The 12,989-nt window shown below is 36.6% G+C and overlaps 1 protein-coding gene across 1 annotated transcript in view; it reads left to right on the top strand.

The window, feature by feature from the left end:
- The window catches only part of LOC103466873 (copine-9), a 97,909-nt gene that overhangs the window by 57,274 nt on the left and 27,646 nt on the right, over positions 1-12,989 (top strand). The window contains exons 8-14 of the mRNA XM_008412761.2: positions 316-419; positions 2,609-2,713; positions 5,062-5,103; positions 5,332-5,407; positions 6,986-7,039; positions 7,282-7,343; positions 7,759-7,805. Coding sequence (XP_008410983.1) covers positions 316-419; positions 2,609-2,713; positions 5,062-5,103; positions 5,332-5,407; positions 6,986-7,039; positions 7,282-7,343; positions 7,759-7,805 — 490 coding nt within the window. The remainder of the gene's footprint in view (positions 1-315; positions 420-2,608; positions 2,714-5,061; positions 5,104-5,331; positions 5,408-6,985; positions 7,040-7,281; positions 7,344-7,758; positions 7,806-12,989) is intronic.

Genomic DNA, 12,989 nt, shown 5'->3' with positions numbered 1-12,989 from the left:
TGTATGAAGCGATCCATCTCTGCTTCCTTCACTATAGTGCATACATTTATTTTCCTCCCTAATAAATTGTGTAATCCTTATGCAAAACTTACCAAACTATTCATAGTGATCCTTCTTAATGTTTTGGATAAATCACAATGGATAACTTTTTTCTTTTTTTCTGCCAATCAAACCAAACCTATTCTTCCAAAGTCTTGCACCAAGTTTCTGTACTAGTTGACAGAAAATGTCTGCCTTAGGAGAAGAGGTTGCCCTGTTCGAAAAAAACTTGCATCAGAACCATTATGTTGAAATCCCGCTTGTCTTCTCCGTCAGGATATCGCTACGATGCAGCTGTGTGCCAACAAGCTGGATAAGAAAGACTTTTTTGGAAAGTCTGACCCCTTCCTGGTGTTTTACCGCAGTAATGAAGACGGAACGTGAGTATGACACATCAAGGTGGCTGGACGGGCCTCTTTTACTTTTAAAGTTTGAACAATGGAATGGATGGATGGTTCAGATTGGACACGTTACAGGGTTGAACCCAGTGTAAAAGTTGACCAGACCGTTACGGGGTTGAACCCAGTGTAAAAGTTGACCAGACCATTACGGGGTTGAACAGCTTTACAACAGTCCAACATTCAACCCCGTAATAAAACCACCATTTTTGGGTTGAAGATTTTCACTAAAAGTTGCCGTGAGTTCACATCAGCTAGGGTATGGAGCAACATTATGATATGATGAAAACAATAAATTAATAAGCGTTTCAAAGACCATCCTTTACTTTTTCCCCAAACAACAATAAATAATTAAGTGCATAACCGGGTTGAAAGGTTGAGCTTGGCGATGACGACATTTGGGTAAAAAAATAACCAAATATAGGTAAGACACTTTCCTAACACTTAAATCTCTTTACAGTGTGAGCAGGAAGAGACTTCAATGTTGTCATTTCCATGCACAAAAGGCACCAAATTTGGAGAATCACCCAAATAGTTGGTTTGTAAACTACATATTGAACTTGGTAACTAAATATTAATATTGTTGTCTTTTGGGTAACTGTTTTTATTGTTGTTTTTACTCTGTAAAACAACCTCAATGCATATACCTGTCTGTGGCTGGTATTTGGTGAAACTTTGTGCTTTTCTCTGTGAACCCAACAGCTCTCACATTCAGAGGTTTAGAAATGCAGATGTAATGCCATTAGTGTTCTTTGCAACACTGAGTGTTTTTTGTGAAGGTCTCTTTGCTTTTACCTGTAGCACCACTCTGAGCAAAACTTTGATAATAGGAAAGCTTTTTATAAAGATAATATTAAACCATCTATCGATTTTACGCAGCAACCGGAAGCTTTTTGAATACTGACAAATAGCATCTTGGTACTTTGCTTTTACATGTTTTTCCTCATCTCTTCAGTACCTATTGCCCATATCATTCCACTTTATTGCACATGTCTTAATTTACAAACTAATCAGTTAGTGTGCTTATTATCACATGTGCTGCTACTGACAGATGGTGTAAATTTCACGTCAATAGAAATAGTAAAATGATGTTTACTCAGAAAAAACTGATGTGTTTAAAACTGATCTTACCGACTGTGTATCCACAGCTGTCCAACGTTGAAAAACCTCATTGAGTATTTTATGTTGAGTATCTCTAAATGCATCCAGTCAATCATGTTCAGTTCCGCATTATTAACTGAAAAAGCTGAGGCTCTTTCAACTTTAGGGATCACAGGATAAGGCTGCATAGAGAAATCTTTTCAGGCAATTATCCCAAAGTACCACCATTACTAATAGCCAACGCTGATGGAAGCAGTGAACCTCAGCAGTCACTGGTGCTGCGCAGTCCAGGCTTAAAAAATAACAGAGATGTGTTGGGAATGCACCAGGAGATTTTACATACCAAGCATCCATTCAGTGACACCAATTACCACATTTACTTTTTGAACATAAATTAACTCAGCTGCCTGTGTCTTCTAATGCAGTTTTTACCATCTTTTTCTCAGGTTTTTACTTTCTTCCACAGATGTGCCTTTTAGAGATGTTTGCAGCAATAAATATTCATCTGCAATTGTTCTGTTTCATAAAAGTACTTATGCAAAAACCTTCACAGTTGCCTTGAAAGCTTTGTGTCGAATTACAGAGAAAAATACAGGAGGTAGAATTAACTACGATGAATTATTAGGGCCACTAGTTGGGAAACAACAAAGTTTATTTCTACCAGAAAATTAATAATTTCTGAGATTTTCTAGAAAAGAACAAGGACATTTATAAGTCTGAAAAGTAAAAACTCAAAACCTCAAAAACTCAAAACCTTTTTTGACTAATCTCAGAAGATTTCTAGAAAAAACATGGAGATTTCTGAGATTCAAGAATTGAAAACTTTTAGACATTTTTTGAGTTTGAAAAGTCAAAAATCTCCTAGAAAAAACTAAAAGATTTCGAGATTAAGGTAGACTTTTCAAACTCAGAAATTTCTTTGTTTTTCTCGAAAATTTCTGAGTTTCTTGGCAGAGATTTATTGTTCCTTTTTTTTCTCTCTAGAATTTTCTAACACAGTGTCGTAATGATCTGCCCACAGTTATCTGCATGCTCTTTTTATCGCCTCATATCTCATTTTCTTTTGGCAGGTTCACCATCTGCCACAAGACGGAGGTGATCAAGAACACGCTGAATCCGGTGTGGCAGCCCTTCACCATCCCCGTCAGAGCTCTCTGCAACGGCGACTATGACAGGTCGGGAATTTTCGCACCGTTTTATTATCCCAGGATTCACAAATTTGTTGATGTTTTTAAATTAAGAGAGAAGCACTCAAGTCTTAAAAAAAATGTGATTAAATGGGGACAAGTTTCAAGTTGACTTTTAAAATGGATGACATCACCTGTTACTGGGGCGGTCAGAATAATGCCAGCAGTCGGTCATGGTGTCCCAGAGACCAGCACTGGTGTTATTGAGACTGACTCAGTGTTCACACAGCTGCGTCTCATACATACCAATCGGACCGGACTGGGCACAGTGTTTTCAGCAGCCGCAAAGTGTTACAGTACCACATATTATCCACCCTTTAGAACAGCAGATGCTTGTGTAATGTTAAGTGATGTGCCTTACATATTAAATTCTCTGTTGTTTAATAAAGCTTTGATGCTAGGATCTGGCCAATTCAACGCTACTTTTAGGAGTTTATAGATGAAAATGTAGCTACAGATGTGAATTTTTTTCATGCAATTATGTAGAACAACACTACATGAATTCATGTCTGACAGTCGGCTCTCACAACGCACTGGAATAAATTGAGAGCTGCTCCCATCAGCAGTTTATGGGAGAGACAGATCCCACTCAGCCCCGCTTCACTACAGCTCTTTATTAGTTTGTTTATTCAACATATTTGTCATATTTGATTATTAATAAACATTCATTCATCATTAACTATCTCCAAGCTACAAATAGTCAGAGATTTTTGCATAATGGGGATAAGGGCAGGTACTTTTTTAATATTAAGACATTATCTTACAATAAATCCATTTATTTTGTGAAGCAGGCAGGATGCTTAATTTATAGTAGCACCCTACTGGTTKACAAGAATCCTAAAATCGCCCACTTTAAGGGAACTTCACAGTGTGTAATACTTTGCAATATCTGCCACGGATTAAAATTCTACTCTATAGTGCAGATGGAAAAAGGAAGGATGTTATTAATGAGTTATTTTAATAAATATGAATTTGTCATCATCATTTTTAGTGATACTACTGCAGTTTCATGTTTTGTTCATATTTTTCAACTTTAGAAAACAATTACCTCCATCGGTTGTTTGCTCATAATAAAAATCAAAGTCAAATCAAATTTTATTTGCATAGTACATTTCAGCAACAAGACATTTTAAAGTTCTTAACATCATGAAACACAAAAATGCAAAGTCATAATGTAAGAAATAAAAGCCGACGTATTCCGAAACAACTCGTCATGGGAGTAAAGGGTTAACACAGTCTGGGTCCTTCAAAGCATGCAGCCCCTAATTAAGTCTTAAAATACTTTCCAAATTTAGTTTACTAACAATTTATAACATTTAATGGAAATTACTCATGCTGTGTGATTCTCAAGATAGAAGAAGTATAAATGATTTACAGCAATGTGCCTCTTTCACAGAATCACAGAAAACCTTTTGAAGCTACAAACACTCATTACTTGTCGGCTTCAGCAGCTTGCTCCTTTTCACAAAAGTATCTTAACTTTTTGTGCAAAATTTGCAACAATATTGTCTATATTTTAGCACATCAAAATAGATTAAGTGGGCATGACATTTTTCATTCACAGTAAAGCCTGTAGTTATGTATTTCCTGGTCTTTTCCTGCTGGCTACCTGCTGTAAGGCTGAGGCTAGTCACACTTTTAAAAGTTTGCATCAAGCAACAAGTCACTTGCTGGAGTTTGCACAGTTTTCTCAGACCACTACAAATAGTGGTCTGAGATTATTAATTTCTGTATTAATAATCTCAGACCATTTTTAACAAAAGAACAAGGAMATTTCTAAGTTTCCTTGTTCTTGTTCAGTTACCCCTTTTCAAAAAGGGATTACTGAACAACGACAGAGTGACTCTACTGAGCTTCTCCTGTGTCTTAWAGCTGGTCGTCGTGTGTCAGTCCTTCCCTGCTGCAGTCAGAGCAGAAATGCTCACATTTTTCTGTTGACTATGCTAATGACTTTCAATAACATGCAATACTTTAGCCAACTAATGTGATGTTCAAATCACACAACTGAGCAAATTAACATGAAAGTGAAATAACTTTTATGCTAATGCATGCCAACTTCAAATGATTCTCTCCTACATGTCAAAATTGTTCTCTCTCTCTGGACTAATTTGGGCCCAGAGTTCAGATAATCACCAGTACCTGCTGTGCCAACACTCCTTCAGTGTGATTTATCATTTATTCAGTGAATATATAATTGTTCTATCTGCTCCAGCTATGATGGAAAGATTTTTTTTTCCTTCCTCTTAAACCAGAGCCTGCTGTTCTTTTTAACTGACATGAGGCTGTGTGGTTAARAGGAAATTACCTAAAAAAGTCTCATGTTTAATTTTTTTTAGGACTGTGAAGGTGGACGTGTACGACTGGGATCGAGATGGGAGGTAAAAGCCTTTTTCTATTGTGTGTGTTTTTCTTTCTGGCAAAGATTTTGAGAAAAGCAAACTGATTTAAAAGTTATTTCTTCAAAGAAAAAAAATGTGGTAAACATCTGGCAAAATTAAGAAGGACACATCAACTCCTCTTAGATTATAAAATGATGTCTCTTGCTTGCCTATTTGAATAGACAATTGATTTTTGTTTTGTTTTTATAATTTTTTTTCTGTCTGCAGCCACGACTTCATTGGAGAGTTCACCACAAGCTACAGAGAGCTGTCCAGGGGGCAGAATCAGTTCAACGTCTATGAGGTGAAAAATATGTGTTTCTGTTTATTTTCTTTCTATTCAGCATTGTTTGTCTGTTTTTTTRTCTTTATGCTGTAATTTTTATATAAAAGATAACATTTTACAACCTTCTAAGAGACTGGCAGATAGGGTTGCCACCTTTCAGAAATTAAAATAAGGGACACTCCCGCCCTACTCTCATGGGGTGAGACGCGCAGTGATAGACATTATTTTGGCGGGTTTTTTGTTTTAAAAAAGTGATCCATGGAGCAATCATTCATGCATAGTTGGTTAGAGTACCCCAAAATTGTACTCTTTGACAACAGTGTCGGTCCATAGCGTTCTGGGGTCCTATGTAGCTCCCGCAACGAGAACTTAGCTGACCTTAATATTTCCTGTGTTTTATTTTGGTCATTATTGTTACACTTAGTGTTGATATGGGTGTGATAGGCGTGTCTGTTGGACATTTATAGAATACGGAACAAATTGCGTTCCGTATCGGTTCAAAATGGGACGCAACATTTAACAGCCAAATACGGGATAATTTCGTATTTTACAGGACGGTTGGCAACCCTACTGACAGACAACTTAGTGCATTTAGCTAGCTAACTGGCTAACTAGCTAGCTAGCTATCGCTAGATAGATTTAATTTATCTAGCTAGCTAGCTAACTCTATTTATCTGGTGAGCTATATCTATTTATTTATCTGGCTAGCTGGCCTAGCGCCATCCTGGCCACCTGTGCAGAAGTTAAATATTTGATTAACTGAACCTAGAGTACATTGATAGGCAGGCCTAAACATCAGCGGGTTTGAATTGTATGGTGAGTTTAATACGTCCCCTGGTCCATGATTGCGTGATGGTGAAGGTACTACTACTTCATAAATTTTCAAATACTTTTGTATTGTCTGTATTCATGAAAATTCACGCATTTTAATACAGCTCACCTTATATGGRCCTGTGCATTACACGTTATAAAAACATCGCATCAGAGCCGACCGTTTCAATAAGCGCTTCTTTAATGAAAAGCTACAGAGCTAAATGAGACTGGGTCACAGGAAAACAACAGAAGAAACATAATTATTCATCAAAGAGAACTTCTTAACTGTTTTGTTGGAAAATATCTACATACACAAGCTGAACAATCAGCTATTAAACTGTTGAACTGCTAACTCCATTAAGACTCACATCTCATTAAATTAAGCTCAACAGAGGAACTTTTCAGAAGAAAATACTTTAAGATTAAGACAGCAGCAAATGAAAGAAGTAGCAGTCTCTAAGGACCCTCCTGCTGGAGGGAGGGAGGGAGGGAGGGAGGGACTGGATGGATGGATGGATGGATGGATGGATGGATGGATGGATGGATGGATGGATGGATGGATGGATGGATGGATGGATGGANTGGATGGATGGATGGATGGATGGATGGATGGATGGATGGATGGATGGATGGATGGATGGATGGATGGATGGATGGATGGAGTCAAGCATCACTTTCTGCTGAATTATTCATGCTCATWCATTAACTGTCCTTCTGTCTGTCTGTTGTGTTTTTTTTTTTACATTTTCTCAATCTCCAAATGACTTTTCCATTCATCTGCAGGTTTTAAACCCCAAGAAGAAAGGCAAGAAGAAGAAATACATCAATTCTGGGACTGTAAGTGCGCCCTGATTGGTTGTAACTCTTTGTCCTTTTCTCTGAACCGCATCGTTCGTACTTTTTAAGAAATTGGATTTCCCCTCTTAGATCTGCTCCTCTTATTGACTTGACTCTCTTTGCTGTTTGGTCACCTGTTTTGTCGCTTTATTCTCTCTTCCGTCGTCCATTCATTCCCTCGCCGTCTGTGTGTGTGTGTGTGTGTGTGTGTGATGGTATGCGTGTTGTTTGTGTTTTTCCAGGTAACTCTGCTGTCCTTCAAAGTGGAGTCGGAGTATACCTTTGTGGATTTCATCCGTGGAGGGTGAGTGGAATGATAATTAGCCCACACTCACCGCAAGACTAAATATATATATTTTCCCCCGTTGTTTGCAAATGTGTGTGTATGTGCTTGAATGAAGAAACTTGATGGGATTTCCCCAAAATCTCACATGTGGGCATAATATTGAAATCATGTTTGTTGAGAATTGATTACGTTTTGGAGAAGGACTCATTGCAGTTATCTAATTTATTTAGTTCTCCTTTAATTACGGCTCCCGTTAGTTTGATCCAATTAAACCCACAGAGCGGTGTGAGGTTGATGCCACGCCGTACCAATTAGCCACCAAGCAGTCAGCCAGAAACCGATTGAATAGCAGTGTATATTTTTGGTGTACTGAGTGTTGGACGTATAACCTTTGTCAGGTTTATTGAAGCACTTTATGTTCTATGTGCAACAGGACACAACTGAACTTCACCGTAGCGATTGACTTCACAGCGTCTAATGGTAAGTTACTGAACAGACAGACTGGGCAGACTATGTGATTTTGCTCATTTTCAAGGAAATTAATAGGTTTTGTGGTATTTTTATTTAAGATGAAATATCAGCCAAACATCCAGAAGTTATATTTGATCTTYAAGTGAAAGATGGCAGCCTRACAAGAGTTCCTGTGGATCAGTGGTAGCGTAGGTTCCTACGTTCACATAAGCATTTGAACTGCACCAGAGTTCACTTCAACTGGACTGACACCTAAGTATTTAGATGAACCAGAGTTAGCATCACAGTTCAATTGCACTTTCACATTTCTCAAAATCACCCATTTCTAGGTAAATGGACTAGAGTTCAATTAAAGCGGTCTAAACAGGGCTGTTGTGAATTCTTGCTGTTGATTTGACTGGAGAGATGCTACACCAATTCTGTACCTTTACTAAATTTCTTGCTGGGTTTTTCTTGTCTGCTTCTGTTAAATTTTAGGACATTGATCCACATAKAACTCATCCTTATGGTTCTGGTTGACATCCACTGGTCTAAATTAAAGATCGCATAAAAYGCTGTTTYCATGTGACTAATCTCCCAAATTTTATAATTAAAAACCTTGTGCAAGAAGCCTAATTTTAGTCTCAAATTATCACAGAAATTTCTCGAAAGGCTTTTTGAATCATTTTGATGTTTCTCAGAAAGCTTACATTTGTAGTATCTATATTGAAGAGCTGTCAGATTTGAGATGGATAAGATGTAGTGAAGWCAGACATYTTCAAACAATGGAAAAGATCTTGAGTATAAAGGGAAAGCATTTTAGACATTTTAACTATATAATTTGATAAAATACAGGAATTATGGAATAATTTGTCTGCTATTACATGTGATAATTTCCAGGTTTTAGCAACGAAACCACCAAATGTCCAATGACCTTAGAACGTCCTGTTATTTTGACTCTATCAAGTATGCTGATAACAATATAGTATATCAAAATGCAGTTTTCTTATTTTATTTCTTAAAAAATAAAAATKTACAACATTCAGTAAAACTGCTTTAAGCAAAGTAGAAAAATATTTAGTTTTCTTYTATCCAAGCATTCAGAGAAAAATAAGATCATAAAGGTTTGATTCATCTGTTTCATGTTTCAGTTGATTCAGCTTAGATCCAAAATCCATTAAAAATACAACTGAAGATTTGTGACTTGGGGATGTGAAAGACAAAACATTTTTAATAATACAGACAACCTCCCACAATGCATTCACTGCCTCCCTTCTCCTGTCCAATATAGCGTTGAACTGTCAGTCACCCAGCTAGCCATGCGCTGCATTTGAGGTTTTTCATTCCTTGMAGTTGCCATTTTACTGCACTATCTCAATTCTTTTATTTTCTTATTACATATTTGAGTCGTTTTGTGTTAGACTCGGTGTACAATTATCTGCAGAAGTCATGGATGAAATTATGGCAGGTCATGAAAGGTGCATGAAGCTGCAGGGGAGGACTCATGTGAGTCCTTCATACTGATAGCTGTGGAAAAATAAAACCTTTCATTTAATTTCATCTAGCAGCTGGTGGTCACAGATCTCACCTGTTTTGTTTCCTCCAGGCTGAACAGCCATGTTTTACTCACTCCACATCCTTTTTATTCAATGTTTTGTTTTGGATGTGGATTCAATTCAGAATTCACATCAGTCAAACTGTCGAATACATTAGAGTTAAGWAGTTCATTTCAGAAACTCTATCATTACGTGAAATGCATCGTTTGGATTAATTCCATATAGATTGATGCTTTTACATTAAATGTGTTGATTTTCGGCTAATAAAAACGTGACATTTAAGATTCATAAGATTATATTATGACAGAGAATTAGAGCCAATGCTAAGAAAATAAAAAAAAGTAAAATTACAAGAATAAAGTCATAATAATATGAAAATAAACTTATACAAGAATGAAGAAAAKAATAAGAGGATACAGTTGGAATATTATGMCTTCATTCTCATATTATTGACTTCAGTCTCTAAATATTACAACTTTATTTCTTTATTCTTGTATTATYATGACTGTATTGTCACAATATTATGACTTTATTTTTGCAGTACTACGACTTTATTCTTGTATTATTTCAACTTTATACTCATATAAAGTCAAGTATTCTAGCAACATTATGACTTTCTTCCAGCACAAGTTTATTTTCATAACTTAATTCTTATTTTTTTTCTCAGTATGATTGTAAAACTCCTTTGAAAAATATGGCATCAGACCAATAAACACATTTAATACAGAAATGTGGGGTTAATAAAAAGCCTGTGTAATTTCTGCTTAAAGGTTGTAATTTCAAAACTGTACTTTTCATCTGACCAACAAACCCCATCAGTCTTATTTAATATTACAATTTCTTGTTTTTTGCAATTTGACCAGATTGGTCATTTAACTAATTTAGCCCTAACCCTATTTTATTACAATATTACAATATGTACATCGCTTTCTAAGGCCATTTCTCTGAAACCATGTTTTAGCGAGTTAGGAACACTTTACTTGTTTCATACAAACTTTTAAAAATTGTATTATCCTTTAAACATCTTGTCTGGGACGTGGTCAAGGTGAGGGCCAGGGACGGATTTGCTTGTAACCCATTGATAACTTCTTGCAGTTCTGAATATGTTTTAAATAATGAATGTGTTTTGCTGTAACATGTCAGATGTGCACAGTACAACTTGATATTTATATTTTGAGAAGCGTATTGTACACCCGCGGCGTAACTGGAAGTGCAATTAGATAAGGGGAAACTCATAGCTGGATCTGTTAGTGTGAATAAGCGTCAGCGTAACTATGGCTTATTAGATCAAACGGGTCTTTTAATAGAAGGTTTCTCTGAAGAGAATCTTATCATAAACCCAGGAATGAGAGATGACATTCAGTTGTGAGAACTATTACTACATGTGCAATAATCATTATGCGGGTAAATGCTAAAGCATTATAAGAAGACTGATTACTTCCCATTATGACCCTATTGATAATTTTTTTTCCATAAGATGTGATTTTCTTCCTGTCTGTTCTCAGGTTTTAGCAGCGTTGGGTTTTCCACATACATTTACAGCAAACCTCCTGGTAGAATACAGAGGTATTTTGCTGCTTGGAAAATGCTGCAATGTTTTCTATGCATTGTTCAACCATTTCCTTATGATGCACTTTGGATCTAAACAAAGTTAAAAGAACATTAAAGTGAAAAAAAATACATATTTTTTCAAATTAGCCCTATGTCTTGACAGTATGGTATGAGACAGATAAAATGTGAAAAAAATCACATCCTTCTCCCAGTGCTCCCAATTTTATTTAGAATCAATCAATCAGAGCTAAGATTGGCAGTCTTAGCACTGCCAATCACCCTCTGTGTTGTTTGTATCTACGCTGCAGTTAGCAGAGTTTGTTGTGAATGCTATGGCTGGTTAGCATAGCTATCAATGATGGGGGATAAATGGTTTTCCTGGATTGAKACGTTTTTTTCTCTGTCATTAGCTGTGAGTACATGACATTGATTGACAGAGCTAAGACCAGCCTCCTGGCTCTGATTGGCTCTGAGAGGTATATTTCTTCAGACGGCAATTCTAGCTAAGAGAGGAAGTGGAGTAGATCAATTTTGTTCACAGATTATTGTCTTATAACATACTATCACAACATGGTGACAGTTTTAACAAATATATAAAAAACAGATATTTTTTTAATGAAACTTAAGTTGCTGCAGCTGTATGCAGACATTTCAGTGTTAAACTTGACCAGCCAGGCATGGGTCCTTTTAGTTTCTCACAATATGAAACACAAAGGATTTTGTGTATAATTTGAAGTTCTAAATCCAAGTTTCAGGAAAGTTTGGAAAAAAGTAAAGCTACACATTCCCAAGGGAATTAGCTTTAATCGGTGAGCTCGGCCAATTTTATTCCACCATGACAAACCTGGGAGGAGGAATCCTCCAAAATCCATTGTCAAACAACAACTTAGTTTCCAATGTACCTCCTATGGGCCAAAGTTGTGCACACTGCCAACAATAGTTATTGGCACATAAATAAGGTTATGCAGCAATTCCCAGTAAAACACATTGCCATTAAATTTTGATGAAGTTTGATTAGGCTGATATATCCAACTGGGCCTCCTCATGGATCTGTGTTCCTTTGTCCATCCGGACTCTAAGCCAGCATTCACACAAGTAGATTACATAATCAAAGCAGAGAAAGRACCCTGTATTTTTTCAAACCCTATTGTTTGTCTTGAGTCGCGGTCTTTAGGTACAGACTGTGGCTAAACACCAGATAACAGCATGTGTCTGGCTGGAGGCAGCAGTCCAATTCAGGTTGTAGGTGTCCCATTCTAAAATTAATTTGTTTAAAAACTTATTGAGTTCTGAAGTAGGAGAAAAAGATCATTGCTTTAAAGAGAATCACATAATATGCATTTACATTTATGTAAATATACCATTTACGAAAACCACTTAAGGATCATGTACCTTGCATTTGGACATGGTTTATTAAAAAACATTATTTGTGGAACAAAAATAAACAAAATATATAAAAAGTAAATTTTTTTGAGTGGCTCATTTAGCTAAAATTCTTTGACGTCTTAAAGTGTAGCCCTGTTTATGAAATGACACCAGGCTTACATATAGCTTTTCTGGACACATAGAGGAATTTTACAATTAATATTTTGGTAGGTTGTTTTATTGTTGCATTATTTAGTCCACTGCAATCAAACTCCATTCCATTTGCCTAGAAAGTCCGGTTCATTTAGGGAGGCATGAATGTGTAATTAGACTCTGTTGAGGACCAAAAARGTAAACTCTTGTCCATCAAAAAACCTAGGTTTGGTTGAATTCAACTCTTGTGTATATGTGAACACCAACTGGACCAGAGTCTGCTCCAAAAGCAGGAAGAGGACTACATTGCAGGGAGTTCTGGGTAAATACAACCAAAACAAACATCCTAGCGCTAGCAGGAGAAATGGCTTGTGGTCTTTKACCAATGACAAAAGATTTTTGTTTACATATCCTAAAGGAGGAAGTTGCGTTTGGTTTTCCTCAATAGTTCTTGGTGTAGTGGCACCAGAGTGGGGGAGGGGAACAGGTTTTCTAAGGGTTTGCTTCGTTTGACATCATGCAGTGTGAAAACGAACCACACCACCTGAGAATGTGTGAAAATCAGGTGTGAAAATACCCGTAAACAATG

This window comes from Poecilia reticulata, linkage group LG7 (genome assembly GCF_000633615.1).
Source record: "Poecilia reticulata strain Guanapo linkage group LG7, Guppy_female_1.0+MT, whole genome shotgun sequence".
In the NCBI taxonomy this organism is placed as follows: Eukaryota; Metazoa; Chordata; class Actinopteri; order Cyprinodontiformes; family Poeciliidae; genus Poecilia; species Poecilia reticulata.
Note: the sequence above shows the minus strand (reverse complement) of the source record. Positions and strands in the feature narration are given on the sequence as shown.